General features: G+C 43.3%; 1 protein-coding gene and 1 long non-coding RNA gene across 5 annotated transcripts in view; one reads left to right on the forward strand and one right to left on the reverse strand.

Annotated features, from left to right (window-relative positions):
• LOC120043350 overlaps positions 1 to 1,615 on the reverse strand; it is a 3,843-nt gene extending 2,228 nt beyond the window's left edge. Inside the window, exon 1 of the long non-coding RNA XR_005476411.1 lies at positions 1,490 to 1,615. This is a non-coding gene — a long non-coding RNA (uncharacterized LOC120043350). The remainder of the gene's footprint in view (positions 1 to 1,489) is intronic.
• Positions 1,616 to 12,235: 10,620 nt separating this feature from the next.
• Positions 12,236 to 26,347, forward strand: part of LOC120043356 (oocyte zinc finger protein XlCOF6-like) — a 51,337-nt gene continuing 37,225 nt past the window's right edge. For 2 of the 4 annotated variants that reach the window (XM_038987982.1, XM_038987986.1), the window contains exon 1: positions 19,706 to 19,949. In XM_038987982.1, the coding sequence (XP_038843910.1) occupies positions 19,784 to 19,949 (166 nt within the window). In that variant the 5' untranslated portion in view covers positions 19,706 to 19,783. Of the gene's footprint in view, positions 12,610 to 13,459; positions 15,061 to 19,705; positions 19,950 to 26,347 lie in introns of those variants that run through there. The other 2 variants (XM_038987985.1, XM_038987984.1) reach the window with 2 other exon arrangements.

The following is a 26,347-nucleotide window of genomic DNA, read 5'->3' on the forward strand; positions in this document are numbered from 1 at the left end:
GGATAGGTATAAACAGTATAGTGGTGGATCTGTAGGGTCTGGATAGGTATAAACAGTATAGTGGTGGATCTGTAGGGTCTGGATAGGTATAAACAGTATAGTGGTGGATCTGTAGGGTCTGGATAGGTATAAACAGTATAGTGGTGGATCTGTAGGGTCTGGATAGGTATAAACAGTATAGTGGTGGATCTGAAGGGTCTGGATAGGTATAAACAGTATAGTGGTGGATCTGAAGGGTCTGGATAGGTATAAACAGTATAGTGGTGGATCTGAAGGGTCTGGATAGGTATAAACAGTGTAGTGGTGGGGTCTGGATAGGTATAAACAGTATAGTGGTGGATCTGTAGGGTCTGGATAGGTATAAACAGTATAGTGGTGGATCTGTAGGGTCTGGATAGGTATAAACAGTATAGTGGTGGATCTGTAGGGTCTGGATAGGTATAAACTGTATAGTGGTGGATCTGTAGGGTCTGGATAGGTATAAACAGTATAGTGGTGGATCTGTAGGGTCTGGATAGGTATAAACAGTATAGTGGTGGATCTGTAGGGTCTGGATAGGTATAAACAGTGTAGTGGTGGAGTCTGGATAGGTATAAACAGTATAGTGGTGGATCTGTAGGGTCTGGATAGGTATAAACAGTGTAGTGGTGGATCTGAAGGGTCTGGATAGGTATAAACAGTATAGTGGTGGATCTGTAGGGTCTGGATAGGTATAAACAGTATAGTGGTGGATCTGAAGGGTCTGGATAGGTATAAACAGTGTAGTGGTGGATCTGAAGGGTCTGGATAGGTATAAACAGTATAGTGGTGGATCTGAAGGGTCTGGATAGGTATAAACAGTATAGTGGTGGATCTGAAGGGTCTGGATAGGTATAAACAGTGTAGTGGTGGATCTGAAGGGTCTGGATAGGTATAAACAGTATAGTAGTGGATCTGTAGGGTCTGGATAGGTATAAACAGTATAGTGGTGGATCTGTAGGGTCTGGATAGGTATAAACAGTATAGTGGTGGATCTGAAGGGTCTGGATAGGTATAAACAGTATAGTGGTGGATCTGAAGGGTCTGGATAGGTATAAACAGTATAGTGGTGGATCTGTAGGGTCTGGATAGGTATAAACAGTGTAGTGGTGAAGCTTCCACCTTACGGATCTTCAAACATTGAAGGGTTATGTGTGCTACTCTCCTTTCCTGGTGTAAGCGAGTTTCACATAACTTGTCACTCTGGTTACAGACATGAGATGAATGATAATCTAATTTCACACAAATAAATGTCCACTTTTATAGATAACTTTTGTGATAGTTTACTTTACTGGATCTAAAAACAGAGATGAATGGATATCTCAGATAACCTTTTGGTTGTCTCTGTCTGTGTCCGTTAAAGCACAGTATCATGTTAACATTATTGTTGCGTCTCGGGTATATAAAAAAAATCTGAATCAACAGGATATCATGATGTCAGACAGTGTTATGTGTTAGAAAACACAGGTACCTGAGTTCTAGATGAACGGGTTGACTTGTGGAGAGAAAGGAACCGGTCCTCCTGAGTTGTCTGTCTGTTTTGTCCGTCTGTTCGTTTTCTTTCCTGTCCAGCCAACTCTGTGTGTTTATGGTCTTAACCACCACGTTCTATGTGTGCGTGTGTTGTGTGTGAGACGGTGTGTGTGTGTGTGTCTGTGTTTCAGAGAGAGAGAGAGAGTGGGCGTGTGAGGCAGGAAGTGAGCCGATCAGTAGGGATAGTGGAAACAGAAACTTAAGAAACCAAAGACACTGTGCTGGAGAGACAGAGAGAGGTGTGTGTGTGTGACAGGAAGTGAACCGATCAGTGGTGAGGGTGGAAACAGAAACTCGAGAAACCAAATACATTGTGCTGGAGAGAGTCCCAAACCTTCCATAACAAAGTCATCACCTACAGAGAGATGAACCTGGAGAAGAGTCCCCTAAGCAAGCTGGTCCTGGGGCTCTGTTCATAAACACAAACAGACCCCACAGAGCCCCAGGACAGCAACACAATTAGACCCAACCAAATCATGAGAAAACAAAAAGATAATTACTTGACACATTGGAAAGAATTAACAAAAAAACTAAGCAAACTAGAATGCTATTTGGCCCTAAACAGAGAGTACACAGTGACAGAATACCTGACCACTGTGACTGACTCAAACTTAAGGAAAGCTTTGACTATGTACAGACTCAGTGAGCATAGCCTTGCTATTGAGAAAGGCTGCCGTAGGCAGACCTGGCTCTCAAGAGAAGACAGGCTATGTGCACACTGCCCACAAAATGAGGTGGAAACTGAGCTGCACTTCCTAACCTCCTGCCCAATGTATGACCATATTAGAGATGTCACGTTCTGACCTTAGTTTATTTTTTATGTCTTTGTGTTAGGTTGGTCAGGGCGTGACTTGGGGGGGGGCAGTCTATGTTCTTTTTTCTAGGTTGTTTGTTTTCTATGTGTTTGGCCTGGTGTGGTTCCCAATCAGAGGCAGCTGTTTATCGTTGTCTCTGATTGGGAGCTATATTTAGGTAGCCTGTTTTCCATTGTGTGTTGTGGGTGGTTGTTTCCGTTTCAGTGTTTTCACCATTCGGGACTGTTTCGGTTTTCATTTTGATTCTCTTGTTCTTTTTGTATTTTGTATTCATTCTATTAAAAGATATTATGGATACGTACCACGCTGCACATTGGTCCGATATTTCCTACTCCTCCTCAGACGAAGAGGACGAAAGCCGCTACAAGAGACACATATTTCCCTCAGATTACACAGACTCACTAAGAATTCGAAAATAAATCAAATATTGATCAACTCCCATACCTACTGGGTGAAATACCACAGTGTGCCATCACAGCAGCAAGATTTGTGACCTGTTGCCACAAGAAAAGGTCAACCAGTGAAGAACAAACACCATTGTAAATACAACCCATATTTATGCTTATTTATTTTCCCTTTTGTACTTTAACTATTTGCACATCCTTACAACACTGTATATAGGCATAATATGACATTTGTAATGTCTTTATTCTTTTGAAACTTGTGAGTGTAATGTTTACTGTAGAAATTGTATTGTTTATTTCACTTGCTTTGGCAATAAACACATATGTTACCCATGCCAATAAAGCCCTTTGAATTGAATTGAGAGAGAGCGAGAGAGACAGAGACAGAGAGAAGGTGTGAGAGAGAGAGAGACAGAGAAAAGGTGTGAGAGAGAGAGAGACAGAGAAAAGGTGTGAGAGAGAGAGAGACATAGAGAAGGTGTGTGAGAGAGAGAGAGAGACAGAGAGAAGGTGAGAGAGAGAGAGAGAGAGAGAGGTAGAGAGGAAGTTTCAGTTATTTCTCTCAACATCAGCCATTTCTTCATCATACCCACTCACCTTTATCATCAAACAACAGGATAAACCTCGCTCTTCTCTCACCCTCTCTTTCCCTTCTCTCTCTTCACTCCACCCGCCAAGCCCTTCACCTACAACTGATCAGATCCAGATCTATATTGAGTCATAACCAGAACACAAACCACAACTGTCAAGCATCTAGCAGCACCAGAGTTTTCTCAGAGACAGAGGAGCCACAACCACTGAAACAGGTCAGGAGTCAGAGGAGCCACAACCACTGAGACAGGTCAGGAGTCAGAGGAGCCACAACCACTGAAACAGGTCAGGAGTCAGAGGAGCCACAACCACTGAGACAGGTCAGGAGTCAGAGGAGCTACAACCACTGAGACAGGTCAGGAGTCAGAGGAGCCACAACCACTGAGACAGGTCAGGAGACAGAGGAGCCACAACCACTGAGACAGGTCAGGAGACAGAGGAGCCACAACCACTGAGACAGGTCAGGAGACAGAGGAGCCACAACCACTGAGACAGGTCAGGAGTCAGAGGAGCCACAACCACTGAGACAGGTCAGGAGTCAGAGGAGCCACAACCACTGAGACAGGTCAGGAGACAGAGGAGCCACAACCACTGAGACAGGTCAGGAGTCAGAGGAGCCACAACCACTGAGACAGGTCAGGAGTCAGGGGAGCCACAACCACTGAGACAGGTCAGGAGACAGAGGAGCCACAACCACTGAGACAGGTCAGGAGTCAGAGGAGCCACAACCACTGAGACAGGTCAGGAGACAGAGGAGCCACAACCACTGAGACAGGTCAGGAGTCAGAGGAGCCACAACCACTGAGACAGGTCAGGAGTCAGAGGAGCCACAACCACTGAGACAGGTCAGGAGTCAGAGGAGCCACAACCACTGAGACAGGTCAGGAGACAGAGGAGCTACAACCACTGAGACAGGTCAGGAGTCAGAGGAGCCACAACCACTGAGACAGGTCAGGAGACAGAGGAGCCACAACCACTGAGACAGGTCAGGAGACAGAGGAGCCACAACCACTGAGACAGGTCAGGAGACACTCTAATGTACTTGTCCTCTTGCTCAGTTCTGCACCGGGGCCTCCCACTCCTCTTTCTATTCTGGTTAGAGCCAGTTTGAGATGTTCTGTAAAGGGAGTAGTACACAGCATTGTACGAGATCTTCAGTTTCTTGGCAATTTCTCACATGGAATAGCCATTTCTCAGAACAAGAATAGACTGATGAGTTTCAGAAGAAAGTTCTTTGTTTCTGGCCAATTTGAGCCTGTAATCAAACCCACAAGTGCTGATGCTCCAGATACTCAACTAGTCTAAAGAAGGCTAGTTTAATTGCTTCTTTAATCAGAACAACAGTTTTCAGCTGTGCTAACATAATTGCAAAAGGGTTTTCTAATGAGCAATTAGCCTTTGAAAATGCTAAACTTGGATTAGCTAACACAACGTGCCATTGGAACACAGGAGGGATGGTTGCTGATAATGGGCCTCTACGCCTATGTAGATATTCCATTAAAAATCAGCCGTTGCCAGCTACAATAGTCATTTACAACATTAACAATGTCTACACTGTATTTCTGATCAATTTGATGTTATTTTAAAGGACTCAAAAACGTGCTTTTCTTTCAAAAATAAGTAATACAAGGAACAAGGAATACATGTATGTATGGTAGTCAAGGGAATACAGGTATGTATGGTAGTCAAGGGAATACAGGTATGTATGGTAGTCAAGGGAATACAGGTATGTATGGTAGTCAAGGAATACAGGTATGTATGGTAGTCAATGGAATACAGGTGTGTATGGTAGTCAAGGAATACAGGTATGTATGGTAGTCAATGGAATACAGGTGTGTATGGTAGTCAAGGGAATACAGGTATGTATGGTAGTCACTGGAATACAGGTATGTATGGTAGTCAAGGGAATACAGGTATGTATGGTAGTCAAGGAATACAGGTGTGTATGGTAGTCAAGGGAATACAGGTGTGTATGGTAGTCAATGGAATACAGGTGTGTATGGTAGTCAATGGAATACAGGTATGTATGGTAGTCAAGGGAATACAGGTATGTATGGTAGTCAAGGAATACAGGTATGTATGGTAGTCAAGGGAATACAGGTGTGTATGGTAGTCAAGGAATACAGGTATGTATGGTAGTCAAGGGAATACAGGTATGTATGGTAGTCAAGGAATACAGGTATGTATGGTAGTCAATGGAATACAGGTATGTATGGTAGTCAAGGGAACACAGGTATGTATGGTAGTCAAGGAATACAGGTATGTATGGTAGTCAAGGGAATACAGGTGTGTATGGTAGTCAAGGAATACAGGTATGTATGGTAGTCAATGGAATACAGGTGTGTATGGTAGTCAAGGGAATACAGGTATGTATGGTAGTCACTGGAATACAGGTATGTATGGTAGTCAATGGAATACAGGTGTGTATGGTAGTCAAGGGAATACAGGTATGTATGGTAGTCACTGGAATACAGGTGTGTATGGTAGTCAAGGGAATACAGGTGTGTATGGTAGTCAAGGGAATACAGGTATGTATGGTAGTCAAGGAATACAGGTGTGTATGGTAGTCAAGGGAATACAGGTATGTATGGTAGTCAATGGAATACAGGTGTGTATGGTAGTCAAGGGAATACAGGTATGTATGGTAGTCAAGGAATACAGGTATGTATTACATTTCATTACAGTACAACGGTTTGATTTGTTTGATCTTAGCACTTTTTTCTTAGCTAGCTACATAGCCGTCTTTGTATCAAAGATAATTGTGTAGTCTTGAGTAATTATCGAGGTTAGCTAGCCAGCTATTTTCGTCCTTCTAACGTTGTCAACACTGCTAGCTAGCCAGCTAGCCAACTTCTACCGAAACATTACAACGGAACGATTTGATTAGTGTAGTGTTAGCTAGCTACATAGTTGTCTTTGCTGTCTTTGTATCTAAGATAATTGTGTAGTTTAGAGTAATTATCTAGCCAGTTATCGAGGTTACCTAGCCAGCTCCACTTTCAAACAAAGTCAGCTAGCCAGCTATTTTCGTCGTCCTAACGTTGTCAACACTGCTAGCTAGCCAGCTAGCCAACTTCTACCGAAACATTACAACGGAACGATTTGATTAGTGTAGTGTTAGCTAGCTACATAGTTGTCTTTGCTGTCTTTGTATCTAAGATAATTGTGTAGTTTAGAGTAATTATCTAGCCAGTTATCGAGGCTACCTAGCCAGCTCCACTTTCAAACAAAGTCAGCTAGCCAGCTATTTTCGTCGTCCTAACGTTGTCAACACGGCTAGCTAGCCAGCTAGCCAACTTCTACCGAAACATTACAACGGAACGATTTGATTAGTGTAGTGTTAGCTAGCTACATAGTTGTCTTTGCTGTCTTTGTATCTAAGATAATTGTGTAGTTTAGAGTAATTATCTAGCCAGTCATCGAGGCTACCTAGCCAGCAACACTTTCAAACAAAGTCAACAACGCAGCCACTGCTAGCTAGCCTACTTCACCAGCCAGCAGTACTGTATCATTTTAATCATTTTAGTCAATAAGATTTTTGCAACGTAAGCTTAACGTTCTGAACATTCGAGACGTGTAGTCCACTTGTCATTCCAATCTCCTTTGCATTAGCGTAGCCTCTTCTGTAGCCTGTCAACTATGTGTCTGTCTATCCCTGTTCTCTCCTCTCTGCACAGACCATACAAACACTTCACACCGCGTGGCCGCTGCCACTCTAACCTGGTGGTCCCAGCGCACACGACCCACGTGGAGTTCCAGGTCTCCGGCAGCCTCTGGAACTGCCGATCTGCGGCCAACAAGGCAGAGTTCATCCCAGCCTATGCTTCCCTCCAGTCCCTCGACTTCTTGGCACTGACGGAAACATGGATTACCACAGATAACACTGCTACTCCTACTGCTCTCTCCTCGTCTGCCCACGTGTTCTCGCACACCCCGAGAGCTTCTGGTCAGCGGGGTGGTGGCACTGGGATCCTCATCTCTCCCAAGTGGACATTCTCTCTTTCTCCCCTGACCCATCTGTCTATCGCCTCCTTTGAATTCCATGCTGTCACAGTTACCAGCCCTTTCAAGCTTAACATCCTTATCATTTATCGCCCTCCAGGTTCCCTTGGAGAGTTCATCAATGAGCTCGACGCCTTGATAAGTTCCTTTCCTGAGGATGGCTCACCTCTCACAGTTCTGGGTGACTTTAACCTCCCCACGTCTACCTTTGACTCATTCCTCTCTGCCTCCTTCTTTCCACTCCTCTCCTCTTTTGACCTCACCCTCTCACCTTCCCCTCCTACTCACAAGGCAGGCAATACGCTTGACCTCATCTTTACTAGATGCTGTTCTTCCACTAATCTCATTGCAACTCCCCTCCAAGTCTCCGACCACTACCTTGTATCCTTTTCCCTCTCGCTCTCATCCAACACTTCCCACTCTGCCCCTACTCGGATGGTATCGCGCCGTCCCAACCTTCGCTCTCTCTCCCCCGCTACTCTCTCCTCTTCCATCCTATCATCTTTTCCCTCTGCTCAAACCTTCTCCAACCTATCTCCTGATTCTGCCTCCTCAACCCTCCTCTCCTCCCTTTCTACATCCTTTGACTCTCTATGTCCCCTATCCTCCAGGCCGGCTCGGTCCTCCCCTCCTGCTCCGTGGCTCGACGACTCATTGCGAGCTCACAGAACAGGGCTCCGGGCAGCCGAGCGGAAATGGAGGAGAACTCGCCTCCCTGCGGACCTGGCATCCTTTCACTCCCTCCTCTCTACATTTTCCTCTTCTGTCTCTGCTGCTAAAGCCACTTTCTACCACTCTAAATTCCAAGCATCTGCCTCTAACCCTAGGAAGCTCTTTGCCACCTTCTCCTCCCTCCTGAATCCTCCTCCCCCTCCCCCCCTCCTCCCTCTCTGCGGATGACTTCGTCAACCATTTTGAAAAGAAGGTCGACGACATCCGATCCTCGTTTGCTAAGTCAAACGACACCGCTGGTTCTGCTCACACTGCCCTACCCTGTGCTTTGACCTCTTTCTCCCCTCTCTCTCCAGATGAAATCTCGCGTCTTGTGACGGCCGGCCGCCCAACAACCTGCCCGCTTGACCCTATCCCCTCCTCTCTTCTCCAGACCATTTCCGGAGACCTTCTCCCTTACCTCACCTCGCTCATCAACTCATCCTTGACCGCTGGCTACGTCCCTTCCGTCTTCAAGAGAGCGAGAGTTGCACCCCTTCTGAAAAAACCTACACTCGATCCCTCCGATGTCAACAACTACAGACCAGTATCCCTTCTTTCTTTTCTCTCCAAAACTCTTGAACGTGCCGTCCTTGGCCAGCTCTCCTGCTATCTCTCTCAGAATGACCTTCTTGATCCAAATCAGTCAGGTTTCAAGACTAGTCATTCAACTGAGACTGCTCTTCTCTGTGTCACGGAGGCGCTCCGCACTGCTAAAGCTAACTCTCTCTCCTCTGCTCTCATCCTTCTAGACCTATCGGCTGCCTTTGATACTGTGAACCATCAGATCCTCCTCTCCACCCTCTCCGAGTTGGGCATCTCCGGCGCGGCCCACGCTTGGATTGCGTCCTACCTGACAGGTCGCTCCTACCAGGTGGCGTGGCGAGAATCTGTCTCCGCACCACGTGCTCTCACCACTGGTGTCCCCCAGGGCTCTGTTCTAGGCCCTCTCCTATTCTCGCTATACACCAAGTCACTTGGCTCTGTCATATCCTCACATGGTCTCTCCTATCATTGCTATGCAGACGACACACAATTAATCTTCTCCTTTCCCCCTTCTGATAACCAGGTGGCGAATCGCATCTCTGCATGTCTGGCAGACATATCAGTGTGGATGACGGATCACCACCTCAAGCTGAACCTCGGCAAGACGGAGCTGCTCTTCCTCCCGGGGAAGGACTGCCCGTTCCATGATCTCGCCATCACGGTTGACAACTCCATTGTGTCCTCCTCCCAGAGCGCTAAGAACCTTGGCGTGATCCTGGACAACACCCTGTCGTTCTCAACTAACATCAAGGCGGTGGCCCGTTCCTGTAGGTTCATGCTCTACAACATTCGCAGAGTACGACCCTGCCTCACACAGGAAGCGGCGCAGGTCCTAATCCAGGCACTTGTCATCTCCCGTCTGGATTACTGCAACTCGCTGTTGGCTGGGCTCCCTGCCTGTGCCATTAAACCCCTACAACTCATCCAGAACGCCGCAGCCCGTCTGGTGTTCAACCTTCCCAAGTTCTCTCATGTCACCCCGCTCCTCCGCTCTCTCCACTGGCTTCCAGTTGAAGCTCGCATCCGCTACAAGACCATGGTGCTTGCCTACGGAGCTGTGAGGGGAACGGCACCTCCATACCTTCAGGCTCTGGTCAGGCCCTACACCCAAACAAGGGCACTGCGTTCATCCACCTCTGGCCTGCTCGCCTCCCTACCTCTGAGGAAGTACAGTTCCCGCTCAGCCCAGTCAAAACTGTTCGCTGCTCTGGCACCCCAATGGTGGAACAAACTCCCTCACGACGCCAGGTCAGCGGAGTCAATCACCACCTTCCAGAGACACCTGAAACCCCACCTCTTTAAGGAATACCTAGGATAGGATAAAGTAATCCTTCTAACCCCCCCCCCCCCCTTAAAAGATTTAGATGCACTATTGTAAAGTGGTTGTTCCACTGGATATCATAAGGTGAATGCACCAATTTGTAAGGTGCTCTGGATAAGAGTGTCTGCTAAATGACTTAAATGTAAATGTATGATAGTCAATGGAATACAGGTGTGTATGGTAGTCAAGGAATACAGGTATGTATGGTAGTCAATGGAATACAGGTGTGTATGGTAGTCAAGGGAATACAGGTATGTATGGTAGCCACTGGAATACAGGTATGTATGGTAGTCACTGGAATACAGGTATGTATGGTAGTCAATGGAATACAGGTGTGTATGGTAGTCAAGGGAATACAGGTATGTATGGTAGTCAAGGAATACAGGTATGTATGGTAGTCAATGGAATACAGGTGTGTATGGTAGTCAAGGGAATACAGTTGTGTATGGTAGTCAAGGAATACAGGTATGTATGGTAGTCAATGGAATACAGGTGTGTATGGTAGTCAAGGGAATACAGGTATGTATGGTAGTCACTGGAATACAGGTATGTATGGTAGTCAAGGGAATACAGGTATGTATGGTAGTCACTGGAATACAGGTATGTATGGTAGTCAATGGAATACAGGTGTGTATGGTAGTCAAGGGAATACAGGTATGTATGGTAGTCAAGGAATACAGGTATGTATGGTAGTCAATGGAATACAGGTGTGTATGGTAGTCAAGGGAATACAGGTGTGTATGGTAGTCAAGGAATACAGGTATGTATGGTAGTCAATGGAATACAGGTGTGTATGGTAGTCAAGGGTATACAGGTATGTATGGTAGTCAATGGAATACAGGTGTGTATGGTAGTCAATGGAATACAGGTGTGTATGGTAGTCAAGGGAATACAGGTATGTATGGTAGTCACTGGAATACAGGTATGTATGGTAGTCAATGGAATACAGGTGTGTATGGTAGTCAAGGGAATACAGGTATGTATGGTAGTCAAGGAATACAGGTATGTATGGTAGTCAATGGAATACAGGTGTGTATGGTAGTCAAGGGAATACAGGTGTGTATGGTAGTCAAGGAATACAGGTATGTATGGTAGTCAATGGAATACAGGTGTGTATGGTAGTCAAGGGTATACAGGTATGTATGGTAGTCAATGGAATACAGGTGTGTATGGTAGTCAATGGAATACAGGTGTGTATGGTAGTCAAGGGAATACAGGTATGTATGGTAGTCAAGGAATACAGGTATGTATGGTAGTCATGGAATCTTGTAGTAGGTATGAGAATTCATGAGGCGAAAATAACCCCAATACCTACTGTAAAATATGGTGGTGGATCATTGATGTTATGGGGCTATTTTTCTTCCACTGGTCATGGGGCCCTTGTTAAGGTCAACAGCATTAGGAACTTTACCCAGTACCAGGACATTTTAGCCAAAAACTTGGTTGTTTCTGCCAGAAAGCTGAAATTTGGCCGCAAGCGGATTTTCCAACAACACAATAACCCCAAAGCAAACGTCAAAATCCACAAAGAAATGGTTAATTAGCCACCAAATCAGTCTCTGGACTTGAAAACCTGTGGTCTTTTAGCATACAGTATAGCTCAATATTTTAATTCTTTATTTTATACAGTAATTTTTATCAAGGGTGTCAATATTTTCCAACCCCACTGTAAATAAAGTTTGTTTTTATTTGAATGATGACGTAATGATCAAACAGCAGTACAATATATTACAGGAATCTCATAGATCTGAGGGATATAATACTAAGCAGGATCAAGGAGTTGTCAGCCAGCTAACTTGCCTAAATAGTCTGAAATAGCTTTTAGATTTCTTTTATAAGATACGTTTGAAATGGGCATGGTCTAAATGATTCAACAAACGAAAACACATCTATGTTTAGCTTCTTTTTTTATGAACCATAAAACCAATTCTCGTTGCTTATCTAAATAGCTAAATCATTGGTTCTGCTTAGTAGGAATATATATTTAAAATATATATATTTAAAAATGCGTTAGAAACTGTATTTTTTCCTACCGAATGTCTGGTAAGGTGATGGGAGAATGGAGTCCCTGATGTTATTGATACAGTCGAATTAATTCTCACAGATCATGTCATACTTATGATAACCACTGCTTTGTCCAAATGTAGTCATTACTTCCTTATTACTGGTCCGTAAACTAACCTGCACAGTAGTAAACACAAACCCCCATCCAGCTGGTGGCGTTGTTGTATGTTTCTGGGTTCGTCGCCACTAGAACCAATGAGTTTTGTAAGATTCATTGCCTAGAACACGGAAGTAGGGTTGTGAATGAGTATGTTTTGATTTTGAACATAATTTTTTTGTGGAGTAACGAAAGACCACTGAACTCAGGACCAGTCGGGGGCTCTTTGATACCAAAGACTCCATATCCACTCCTTGCTGTGTGAAAAGTGAATGTGATCAGGAGGACCCACGTCAAGAAGCCATACGAGCTGAATACCCAAACACTCAGTCCACTGAAATATGTCTAAACTACAGTCGTTTCGTATGTTTTTAAATGATCGTTTAACGGCGGCTGCTATTGAGATTTTCGGGGCATTTGAGAAAACGGTAGTGGAGTACCAGGAGGAGAATGAGTGGCTACGGGGACTGCTGCGTATAACACCAGAGATTCAACTATCTCGAATAGGTTTGTATGTAGACATACTAGCAGCTAGCTATTCTACTCAATTATTAAAATGGTTAGGCCTTCGGTGATATAAAAATAGCCCCGAAGTGCCAATGCTTTCCGTTGCTTGGACAGCAGCGTCACACACGTCTCCATTGACGAAACCCTATACGTCCTCTGCCTGTCACAAATGCTACACAAAAAAATGTGATAGTTGATCCTTATGTTGCCCTTTTGATTAGCTGAGGACGATGAGTTGGTGTGTGAGATGCTCTATTTAAAAACGGTTGATCTTTCAGGAACAACATAATTATCATTCAAAATGACTTTACAACTAAAGATACTTACTGTTAGCTGTTTTACCGCATAGTTCCAGAGGTTTTTGTGTAACACAGCTTTGATAAGATATGTTGTTTTTGTCCCCCCCCCCCCCCTGTTTCCATTAGCTCAGGAAGTGTCATAGTTCGGGCAAATGTGCAATGCAAAACACCTCTGTGTTAATCTGTGTTTTAAAATACTGCATAGTAAGTATATTTTGTGTTTATAAAATGATTTGGGGGTGATATGAAAGTATAGTTTATAAGGTTTACAAAACCATTGTGCACGCAAGGATTATTAAAGATTAGATGGTGTCTGCGTGACTTTTATACATGTTGGCCGCGGTGTGTTCCATAATAGGAATGAGAACCCAAGTGAAAGTACCTAGATAACTTCACTCAGTCATGTTGAAAGGCTGTGTTGAAAGGCTGTGTAGACATCCATGCCAATAAAGCCATTTGATATTTTAAAATCATAGAGATCTATAATTCATGAGTGAATGTAAATGTAATTCTCTGGCAGATAACCTCTACCCTCCTCTCCTTCCCTTCAGACTCCCTGCAGCTCTCTGTCTCTGAAGAGGAGGTTCCCCCTGAGCAGCATCACTGTGAGCAGGAGTGGAGCCCCAGTCTGGGACAGAAGGACCCAGAGCCCACACAGATTAAAGAGGAACAGGAGGAAGTCAGGACCAGTCAGGAGGAAGAGCAGCTTCAAGGTCTGCAGCCTGATATCATGAAGTTCATATTCACTCCTTCCTGTGTGAAAAGTGAACGTGATCAGGTGGACCCACTTCAGTCCTTGACTCTTCCCCAAACCCAGACTGTGGAGAACAGAGAGAGTCACTCTGAAACAGTGGATCTTAAACCTTTTGGCACTGTGACCCACATTAAGGGTCTCTACATTCCCTGTGACCCTCCAGATAATCAAAACAATGCCTCCAGCCACAGTTCAGCTGTAAGCAGCGACACAGTAGGACTTGACAGCAGTCCACCATTGGATCCCAGTCCACCATTGGAGAAACACTGTTCCAAACCCAGCACCACGTCTAGAAAAACTAGCCACTTTCGTGACTGTGGTGAAACGTTTGCTCTGAAAGCTGACCTGCAGAGGCATATGACTCTCCCCAAGAAGAGACTCAGTGAATGCCGCTTCAGCAATAAACGCTACAACTCCACCTGTAAACTAAAGGCCCAAGTCCAACTCTGTCATGGTGGGAAACCCTGCACCTGCCCTGTTTGTGGCAAGACCATCAAATACAAAGGAGATCTGTCCAGGCACATGAGTATTCACACAGGAGAGAAACCATTTAGCTGTGGTGACTGTGGGAAAAGCTTCAGTCAGAAGGGAAACCTGAACTTGCACAAACTGACTCACACGGGAGAGAAACTATTTAACTGTGGTGACTGTGGGAAAAGCTTCTATCAGAAGGGAGACCTAAGGAAACATATACTGACTCACACACAAGAGAAACCATTTATCTGTGGTGTCTGTGGGAAAAGCTTCTATCAGAAGGGGAACCTTACGGATCATAAACGGACTCACACAGGAGAGAAACCATTTAGCTGTGGTGACTGTGGGAAAAGCTTCAATCTGAAGGGGAACCTAAGGAAGCATAAACTGACTCACACAGGAGAGAAACCATTTAGCTGTGGTGACTGTGGGAAAAGCTTCACTCAAAAGTCTAACCTGCTGACGCATGTCAAAAACATCCACAAAGGAGGAAAACAGGATGAAAATTAGGACAAATATGTTCTGTCAGAAGATGGGAATTAAAAGGCAGGATGTGGACAACAAAATCAAAGCAACAATTCATGATGTGGGTTTCAGATAAATACATGTGTGGTGAACGTACTTTTGTAAAGCTTTCTATGTAAATAAAGTTTGATTTGATTTCAATGATGACATAATAATCAAACAGTTTAGAGTATAAGTGAGGTGGTCCTCCCCTAATCTTTTGAAATCGGGCTGATGGTTATATCAGCAAATTTTGTGAAAATGTGGTCTTTTAAGATGTGTATATACAAATATCTTTGTGTTTGTGGATAAATTTACTTCTGAACGATATCTTTTATGAAGTTTTGCATTTGAGAATGTCTCTAAATGTACTGAGAGAATGGTCTGACTGATGTTTTCGATATATTAAAACATGTTTACTTTACAGAAAATGTCCAAGAGTATTTCTCATCCATTTTCACTAAATACTGCTCATTCATGATATTGATTTAATATTGTATCGAGTAATTATATTCAGTTGACTTCTGAGAAATAATTTTATTTATATTTTGATACGGAATGGATGTGGATCCTAATTTTACTGGACCCCTCTTCCCAACAGCTAAAGGCCCTGCAGCTTCTGCACATGTGTGATATTCTCTACAACGCGCAGAAAAACACGCTACTCTGGTAGCGTGTTTTGTGCTCGTTTAAGTTTTGTGCTCGTTTAAGTTTTGTGCTCGTTTAAGTTTTGTGCTCGTTTAAGTTAGATCAAACCTGAATCAATGCATAATTGCATAATGATCACAGTATTCTACATAACAGAACCGAATATAATAGCATAGTGTAGCATGTGCAACAAGGCTAAATATGTGCTTTGATTGAGAGAAAAAAACAGGTAGGCTACAGTTTGCTAACACCATCTGCTCTAGAATTCGCACACTGTACATAATTAGAAACAACTCTAGATAACTAAGAAAATCGAAATGCATATTCCCATGAAACTGATTGAGATCAAATGGTTGGCATGCAGATGTTTCATGGACGTTTCACCGGTAAAACTTGGAAGAATTATCATTCACGATTGACACGACCTAGGTTTCCATCCAATTAGCGAGTGATTGTCATGCATTTATTCAAAAAAAATCTGCATTAAAAACAATATGTGCATTTCCCCCGCAGGGGTGTGTTTTCATCAAAATGACTTGCGAATAAAAACAAATTAAAAAAACTGCGTGATGACGTAGTGCTCATAAAAATAAATGTGTGGTTAAATTCCCATGTAACGAATAAAAAATACAAGTAAATGGGTTTCCATTGCATCTTCTACTCTACTGATGGTTTTGTCACAAAACATGTTGTACGAGTGTGCCCACAGTGGTCTTTGCGCATGCGCTCTAGCCGACAGCTCGCAGATACATAAACGAAGATAGTTGCTCAACGGAAGTCCATATTTGGTGAGTAACGAACGTATTTCGACATCATAATAACGCTTGCAGAACTGTCTAATGGGCCCCCTAGCTCAATTGTCCATTGTATATAATATATATATACTTGTGTTCCCTCATGTATTCTCTGTATTGATTTGTTGTTCATTAAAAAAAAAATAACTGTCTAATGGGAGTTTGAATCGGAGCTTCCTGGACTTTAGAGAGGAGACACGTCATGCTCATCGTGAACATCTCTAACGCACAGATACTGGGGCATGGGAGGACCAAACATAGGCTATCATCGCTTGATATGATGGTTATCAAATACAAATGTGCGCATAAAGGTGTTTCCACTGCTATTTCTGGCATAATTAATTTACCGACACAAAAAGATCCCACCTTGTCTATCGCATTTAGTTTTGTCGACATTTGGAAAGTTTACCGACAAAATGTGTTGTTTCCATCAGGCCTGTGCCTGCTATTACATTTTTTTTATACGACATGTACTTTACTCGCATAAAAAGGATGGTATAAAACCTGGTTATGAGAAATGTGGAGGGACGGTGACCACAAAAAAAAAGTGTGTTCAAAGTAGAGGTAAAGAAACAACATGATCCAAAATCTTTCCAGGGGGGCGGAATGGGGAGGGGGCGGAAAGTGACGGTTACCTACGGACCCGCAGCGCTTCGAACACACCGACTGCGTCATTGCATCACTGCTGCATAACATTTTGCGCAGCTAGGCAACTATACTGATGCAGGTACCTTTTGCAAATGGTCGCATGCGGTTGGACACATGGAGGAGAGAATCATTTTCGCAGTATCCTCAAAACCGTGTCTTTTTGACACAACTGCTGACAGCTACAGGGACATAAACACAAAAAATGCTGCTTGGAGACAAGTGTCCACGATAGTAGGATTGCCAGGTCAGTTTAGTAGTGAGCTTGTGCTAGATGTGGCTAGTTAGCGTTAGCTAGCTAACCTAGCTTGCTAACCTAGCCAATGAGGTGTGTGTGAAAGAAATAGTCATACCACCTTCCTCAACGTTGGTCTCATTGTTGAAAGAGCCTACTCTGCCTATCTTGACTATTTATTATTGCATTTCGCTCCAAAACTGCATTTTGGAGGGAAATTATATTATAGGCTCTCACAATTAATTTGAGGATGTCATTGAATAAATAATATACTTGGCAAATAAATAAATAAAAAATGTAAAGAAATTATGCAATCAAACTGTTTTTATGTAATCCCAAATTTTTACTGAATGTGTGCAAAAAAAAAATCTACATTCATATTTTGCTACTTTCTGTCAAGTCCACTCATACAATTTGATGCATACGTTCGATTTATCGAACGTATGCACCACACAGAACGCACTGCAACTGCCTCTGCAACGCAATGCTGCAAGGCAAATGCAGCGTTCCATTGGAAATGAATGTACTTCTGGTGTATCGAAACGCAATTTCGCAGTCGGTGTGTTGGAAGCGTTAGACACTTAACCGCAGTTTGTCTAATGTCTACGTGTAGTCATCGTTTCCCTACACCTATGTTTGTCAGTAGTTACCACCGCAATAAAGTCAAATTGGGCAATAACATAAAAATTCATGAAAATATAATAAAATGTGCCCTTAATTTAAGGTTAGGCATAATTTAGCAGTGTGGTTAAGGTTAGGTTTAAAATCTGATTTTAAAGGCAGACTCAGTAAGTCCCAAATAAAATGTAACTTTTTTGGGGGGGGTTATACATCTCCAACACAGGAGGCTGCTGTGGCCGTACCAGGGGGAATTGAATGGCATGATCTATTTGATACCGTTCTAATTACTTTTTCTGATCCAGCCAATAAGGTGCCACCAACCTCAATTTCTCAAAATGTATAGATGAAAGATTCATTCGCTATTTCTGTCACTTCAAAGTTATAATGAAGGTTTTACGAATTACAAGTAGGCTACAGCAGCTTTGTTTACAAATTGCAGGTCAGATTTATCCTGGTAATTATGATGCACAGCCGATAATTAATCTTGTGCACGTTCTATCTGTTCCTGATTCATCCACGACTACAGCAATAATCACATCAACAATACATACAGTATATCTAGCTATATTCCGCTCATTACAAACAAAACTCATTATAAATTAGAGTTGAGGGACACAGAATACAAGTGTTCTTTAGCTGACAAATGCATGTCTTAACGGTTAATAATATATTGGCTCCTCCTGGCTGCCAATCCGTCTGTGCGTCTGTCTGTGTGACATGGCCTGTAGGGTTTGGGTGCCATTTTGGGCAGAACCCTGTTGTACAGAGATGGAAAGTGGTTAGAAGAACGAAATACGTTAAAAAAAATAGCTCCTTCCATCTGTCCAAGGCTATTTCTCATTCATTTTCACCTAATGCTGCTCATTCATGATATCATTTGAATCTTTTGGGAAATAATGATTTACAGTGGACTTCAAATAACAGTGGTGTAAATTACTTAAGTAAAATTACTTGAAAGTACTACTCAAGTAGTTTTTGGGGGTATCTGTACTTTACTATTTCTATTTTTGACAACTTTTACTTTTACTTCACTACATTCCTAAAGAAAATAATGTACTTTTTAAAACTTATTAATACATTTTCCCTGACACCCAAAGTACTCGTTACATTTTGAATGCTTAATCAGGACATGAAAATGGTCTAATTCACACACTTATCAAGAGAACATACCTGGTCATCCCTACTGCATCTGATCTGACGGACTCACTAAACAGAGAACGTCCCTGGTCATCCCTACTGCCTCTGATCTGGTGGACTCACTAAACAGAGAACATACCTGGTCATCCCTACTGCCTCTTATCTGGCGGACTCACTAAACAGAGAACATCCCTGGTCATCCCTACTGCCTCTGATCTGGTGGACTCACTAAACAGAGAACGTCCCTGGTCATCCCTACTGCCTCTGATCTGACGGACTCACTAAACAGAGAACATCCCTGGTCATCCCTACTGCATCTGATCTGGCGGACTCACTAAACAGAGAACATACCTGGTCATCCCTACTGCCTCTGATCTGGAGGACTCACTAAACAGAGAACATACCTGGTCATCCCTACTGCCTCTGATCTGGCGGACTCACTAAACAGAGAACATCCCTGGTCATCCCTACTTCCTCTGATCTGGAGGACTCACTAAACACATGCTTAATTTGTAAATGATGTCTGAGTGTTGGAGTGTGCTCCTGGCTATCTGTTTTTTTTAAAAACGATACCGCCTGGTTTGCTTAATATAAGGAATTTGAAACGATTTATACTTTTACTTTTACCACTTAAGTATATTTGATCAATTACATTTACTTTTGATACCATTCATGAAGTTTGATACTTAAGTATATTTAAAACCAAATAATTTTATACTTTTACTCAAGTAGTATTTTACTGGCTGACTTTCACTTTTACTTGAGTCATTTTCTATTAAGGTATCTTTACTTTTACTCAAGTATGACAATTGGGTACTTTTACCACCCCTGCCTAATAAGCGCACTTTGTATAAATGCAAACCATCGAAATCCTATTAAATTGTTATAATTTAAACCCCCATCCAGCTAGCGGCGCTGTTGTGTGTTTCCGAGTTTTCTACCCGCTAGAACCAAGGATTTTTCTCAAATTCCTTGACTAGAACACGGAAGTAGATTTGAACACAACACTTCTTGTGTGGGGTCAAGACATATTGACTGAGCTTAATAAACTACTCAACTGAAAATGTCTAAACTACAGTTGTTTCATGTGTTTTTAAATGAGCGCTTAACGGCGGCTGCTATGGAGATTTTCGGAGAAGTTGAGAAAACGGTAGTGGAGTACCAGGAGGAGAATGATCGGCTACGGAGACTGCTTCGGATCACATCGGAGATAAAACTATGTAGAAGAGGTGAGTATATAGTGGCGAGGAGGAATAGTCTACCGTGTCCGGGAGAGACTTCACCGTTAATTTTCTTGATTCAGGTTCACGGAAACGTCGTTTTAAGCAACTATGCTATTTTTCGTCCTCATTGTCGAACTTAATAAATAATGCACCCTCAATTTAAAAAACGAATTTACTAGTTATACAATCGTGTAACTAAGAAATTAGCTGGAAGGAAGCTAACAATATTTCTTGTGTTGTAAGGAAACGGTGGCGAAGGATATCATTGCTAATTAACGCGGATCCAAGTTGAGTTCACACACACGATCATTCATGACGTCTCTAACACACAGAAAATGATCACACCAATGCACTTTCTCTCCTCAACTTTCACCAACATGCGTTTTCTACGCTGTAGGCCTGTTTTACATTCAGCAGTTAGCAAGAGCAAGCCTGCTTCTTTCCCCTAATACGCTATTAGGCCTAGTATTAAAAAATATATAGAAATAAATGTCCTAGAGCTTTTCCTGGGATTTCACGAGAAGAGGAATGGCCTATTGTGGAGAGGCTTTGTGTATCCTATAGCCTGTCGCACAGGAACAGCTGGACGAGAGAGACTAGCGGGGTGAACAGGCAGTGGCTCGGGTGGTTGTTGTCCTTGATGATCTTTTTGGCCTTCCTGTGACATCGGGTGCTGTAGGTGTCCTGGAGGGCAGGTATTTTGCAGTTGGTGTGCAGACCTCACTACCCTCTGGAGAGCCCTGCGGTTGCGGGCAGTGCAGTTGCCGTACCAGGCGGTGATACAGCCCGACAGGATACTTTCAATTGTGCATCTGTAAAAATGTGTGAAGGTTTTAGGTGACAAGCCACATTTCTTCAGCCTCCTGAGATTGAAGAGGCTCTGTTGCGCCTTCTTCACAACACTGTCTGTGTGGGTGGACCATTTCAGTTTGTCTGTGATGTGTACGCCGAGGAACTTGAAGCTTTCCACGTTCTCCACTGCTGTTCCGTCGATGTAGATAGGGGGGTCCTCCCTCTGCTTTTTCCTGAAGTCCACGATCATCTCCTTTGTTTTGTTGACGTTGAGTGAGAGGTTATTTTCCTGGCACCACTCCGCCAGGGCCCTCACCTCCTCCCTGTAGGCTGTCTCGTCATCGTTGGTAATCAAGCCTACTACTGTTGTGTCATCTGCAAACTTGATGATTGAGTTGGAGGCGTGCTTGGCCACGCAGTCATGGGTGAACAGGAAATACAGGAGGGAACTGAGCACGCACCCTTGTGGGGCCCCAGTGTTGAGGATCAACAGAGTGGAGGTGATGTTTCCTACCTTCACCACCTGGGGGCGGCCCGTCAAAGTCCAGGACCTGGGCTACAAGACAGATCAAATCAAACACGGTGCAATGAGGAATTAATTATTGTTATCAAGTGAATACACAATTATTGTCCATAGGCTGTAAACTGCAGTGATGTGGGCTAATTTGAATAACCACTCACTGTTTTGTTTCATGCCGAACTAACAGCCTTGGCCTGATTATGCAACCATTTTGAATCCTTTGGCGTCTATTCTTGACAGTTTAGCAGGCCACTCATACGGTGTAATGTCTATTTTAGTTGGGATGTAGCCCGGCGTTATGATAGGCCAACTATAGGACAATATGGCCTTCTCCTTTCCAACTCCCCACCTGTTAATGCTGTAGCCTAGTTTACATTAAGCACGCATCTCTCCTCCAATAGGCTGGTAGTAGGCTAAATAAAATAAGTTGAAATAAGTGTCCAACAAGCTTTATTTTTATTTGGTCTGTCTTTTTCCTGGGACTCTGACAAGATCTAAAAGGAGTAGCTGTGGCAGAACAATTAAGACAGACAGGCTCAAGATGTAGCCTATAGCCTAAGTTAGAAGCTAAGTATATTAGCCCATAATTCATAACATCAATATTAAGCTTTAATAGTTCAGTGAAAATATCCAGTCAATGGGGGGGGGGGAACGATCAGATAATGAAATCATAGGTAGCCTACACTGTGTGCTCATGAGGCTGCGTTGAGTGTGGTCCTGCCCAGTCCCCGTGGGTATGCAGCTCCGAAAGCTGCCCTGTTGTTCACATCTTTTAGCGACAAGAAATGTATCCTACCCTAGGTTACAACAACACAATGCGATTTAAGCAATGTTTTACAAAACTCTAGTCTCTTAACTGAAGTGAATCACCTATGTGATTTGAATAACCACTCAAAAGCCTGGTGTTTTGAATGCATATTCATTTTGAAATAACTGCATCTAGCCTGCCTGATTGGGGCAACCATTTGAATCAGTTATGTGTTTACTCTGCAGTTTAGCCTACAAGGTCCAGGCACATTAGCAGGACAGTAATACATGGTGTATTTTGTCATGATGTATCAGCTAACAGAAACATGCTAATGCAGGAATTTCTAGTGGCGCACATATGAATTATGATACGGTGTGAGCACAGAGGAAGTTGTGTCCATAGTTTTCCGCGTTCGTCTTCCATATTTTTAAAAAAGCGTTCCAAAATTAGGTGGATAGTCCCAGTCCGTAGTAGATAGTAGTGATGGGAATTCTGACTCTTTTCAGTGAGCCGGCTCTTTTGGCTCCCAAACGGCTCTTTAAAAAAATATATATATTTTGTATTTCAAATCAAACAGTTTGCGATAGTTTGACTATGAATGGTGTTAAAACAATTCTAATTAAATTATTAAATGAAATCATACTCTACCTTAACCACAATGTATTTAAAAATGCATTTGGTTTGTTATGAAAAAGTGCATATAAATCTAACCATTCAAAACAGATACAATCTGAACAGCGTAATAGAATATTGCACCATATCAAAGAAAAATAAATAACAATGTGCAAAATTGCAACATCCCAGTTAAAACATTCAACTGGTCCCTCTTTTCTCTCTCTTCTTTATTGCCATGTTATAACCAGCAGCACACAACAATGCTGACCATATTTTGCTTTTATGAGAGATTTGCATTCAGAAATGCAAGCTGCCTCACTTTCGAGGGGCTGATGAGGTTTCTTTTCTCAGTAATTATTTGTTCCTTTTTCGAGAAGACCCTCCCAGAGGGAACGGATGTGGCCACTATGCAGAGTCTCTCTGTCATGACTTTAGTAAGCCGTGGGTAGACAGAGGCCTTGTTCTTCCACCAGCTCAGAGGATCTGCAGATCTTAGGTCTCCTCCAAATAGGATCGGACCTCCATTATGACATCTGCTGAGGGATTCCTTCACGCTGCATCCCCAGTTGCTCTCTCGTCAACAGCATCCAAACAGAAGACATTTGTGGCACTACTGCTGGTGCTTCTGCTCCATCTGATCCCTCTTCTTCCTGTTGCCCTGAGCCAGCTGACTGCTGGGGCTGTCCCTCCCTGCTGCTGAGGTTATTCTTTGAAGAGCCTCATCAATCGCTCTGGCATCACTGGGGGCTAACTTCTTAAACCTGGGGTCAAGTGCAGCGGTTTCTGATAGCACGCGCTTATATTCCATTCTGTGGAACCTTCTGTCCGTTGATGAACATAGGGTGTCCATCAACTCTGGTTACATTTGCTTCTCTCTGGCGGCTGGCTGTGATTCGCTGCAGACCCTTACACAGGAGTATCATTTGAGGCTGTCACATAGCTGAAAAGAGAGAACAGTAACTTATTAGTTCAGGTTCATGTTTTGTCTACTGATACTACATTCTCATCTACTGCTCATATACATATATAATAATGGATTAAATAATGATGTAGTAATAACTGCTTACTGTACCTCTGATCTCCACAGTGACCTGCTCAAAGGGTTCCAGGACTCTGTACACCTCCTCCACCACCTCCCATTCCTCTTGGGTCAGAGCATCAACAGGTGCATTGACAATGGTCAGAGTAGAGATGATGGCATCCTTTAACTCAAGAAACTGCTTCAACATATAAAATGTTGAATTCCACCTTGTAGTCTTGTTTAGGCCTCAGCTCAGGCATCCCCATCTGGCGTTGTGTAGACTTCAGTTTTTCAGCACCTACTGTGCTCCTGTGGAAGTATTCCACAGCTGCTTTCACTTTGTCCATAGTGGGCTTCATCACCTTCAGAGCATCTCTTACTATCAGGTTGATTGTGTGGGCAAGACATGGATGATGGGTCCATTTTAACATGTTCATGGCTTTGGTTATGTTAGCTGCATTGTCGCTAACACAACAGACCACTTTTCCATCTACTTGCCACTCTCAACAGTTCCTCTGCCAAGTTCTCTGAGGTGTGACTGTCGCTGAACTCAAAGCAGTCCAGAAGACAGCTAGACATCTAAAAATCTTTAATGAAGTGACATGTAACCGACATGTAAGAAGTGGTTACCCTTCATGTCCAGCAGTCAGTGGTAAGGCAAACTGCAGTAGCTTTTTGGACTCTTTCCCGCACTGAAGCCTGTGTGCTCTCGTACAGTTGTGGAATAAGTGACTTTGAAAGGGTTTTCCTGCTTGGAATTGTGTACATTGGATTTAGACTATTGCTATAATTTCTAAAACCTCTGTCCTCCATGATCGAAAATGGCTGGAAATCGGTGGCAATAATTTTAGCTAATGCAATATCAATTTGGCCTTGTTTTGCTACAGACATAGACTCTGGCATAAACTGGTCCATAGAAGACTGTGTTGCTGTGGGTCGTGGAGTAGGCCTACTTGACTGAGTGGATACATCTCCACGTGTGGAGGTGCTGGCTCCACCACTATCACTAGCAGGCCCGCTAGTTTCTCCAAGCTCCGCTACAGCTAGCTAAACAGTTGGGTGCACAGTTCGCATATGCCGGTGTAGGTTTTTGCGTAGAACCGGCTTTATATGAGATTTTGTTTTGGCGAATTCTACACTGTGCTCTAACATTGTCTACATTATTAAAATGCATCCAAATGCTACTGTGCTTCCCGACTCATTTTCCAGCTGTTGTTTTCACAGCTGTCCTTCCTCTCTCTCCTCAGCTGCTAAGTATGTGACTGTGAGTGAGTTGGCTCGGCCCTCCCTCACACATCTTTGGTTCATTGGTTGACACTGCGTGTCTGATTGACAGGAACAACAGTGTCTGAGCAGACAGTCAGAATAAATGCTTGAGCATTTAGGCCTATATTATTATTTATTTAATTTTCGTTCTTTTAATTTGTTAATTCTATTAATTTAAATCTTTTGATTATTCATATCCTATTATTATTTTTTAATTTTATAAATAGATTCGGCTCTTCTGATATTGCTTGCCGGCTCCCAACGTTAACCTAGAAGAGCCGGCTCCCAACGTTAACCTAGAAGAGCCGGCTCCCAACGTTAACCTAGAAGAGCCGGCTCCCAACGTTAACCTAGAAGAGCCGGCTCCCAACGTTAACCTAGAAGAGCCGGCTCCCAACGTTAACCTAGAAGAGCCGGCTCCCAACGTTAACCTAGAAGAGCCGGCTCCCAACGTTAACCTAGAAGAGCCGGCTCCCAACGTTAACCTAGAAGAGCCGGCTCCCAACGTTAACCTAGAAGAGCCGGCTCCCAACGTTAACCTAGAAGAGCCGGCTCCCAACGTTAACCTAGAAGAGCCGGCTCCCAACGTTAACCTAGAAGAGCCGGCTCCCAACGTTAACCTAGAAGAGCCGGCTCCCAACGTTAACCTAGAAGAGCCGGCTCCCAACGTTAACCTACAAGAGCCGGCTCCCAACGTTAACGTTAACCTCTTAGAACCGACTCGTTTGCGAACGACCCATCACTATTAGATAGAGCGGTGCGCCCCACCCGCCTTTGGGGAAAACAACCTGTGGTTACCTAGGTTACCCCGTTGTCTCACAGCAAAAAAAACATTTTCAAACACAATGTTCTTGTATGCTTGTTTAAGTCAATTACAAAACTACATTTTAAGAGAAATATGTCTAAACATGTCTAAAAAAAATACTTTTCAGTATTGCTCCAGAGCGTTCTCACTACTTAGAAAAACGAAATATTGTAGGGCTTCCCTCATGCCCCCTTTTCATGACGGTGCTAGCAGCAGAGTGAGTGCTAGCTAGCAACCGCCCGGAACATTTAGATGGCCAAGACCAACAACACAAACAGACGGACAACTGTATACAGCTACAAGTAGTGAATGTCGTTACAAACGGTCTATACTCAACAAGTTAAATGTCTTACCTGTGATGAAATGTTTTCCACATACATAGCTAGCTATGTGTAGTCATACTTGTGTAGCCTACTTGTGTAGCCTACTTGTGTAGCCTACTTGGCTCCCCACAATTTCCCACTCTCTCACGCAGAATAGCCTGAAGCCACAGTGCTTTTCTCACGTGCGCAGTAGCATTAGGTTGGGATTTTTGACATGATTATGTGTACTGTACATTAAACAACACAGCAGCTTTTTGCCATGTTTTGTTTCTGTATTACAAACAATCTAATTGGCACTGGGGGTCAATGGGAAA

Source organism: Salvelinus namaycush, unplaced genomic scaffold (genome assembly GCF_016432855.1).
Source record: "Salvelinus namaycush isolate Seneca unplaced genomic scaffold, SaNama_1.0 Scaffold9, whole genome shotgun sequence".
In the NCBI taxonomy this organism is placed as follows: Eukaryota; Metazoa; Chordata; class Actinopteri; order Salmoniformes; family Salmonidae; genus Salvelinus; species Salvelinus namaycush.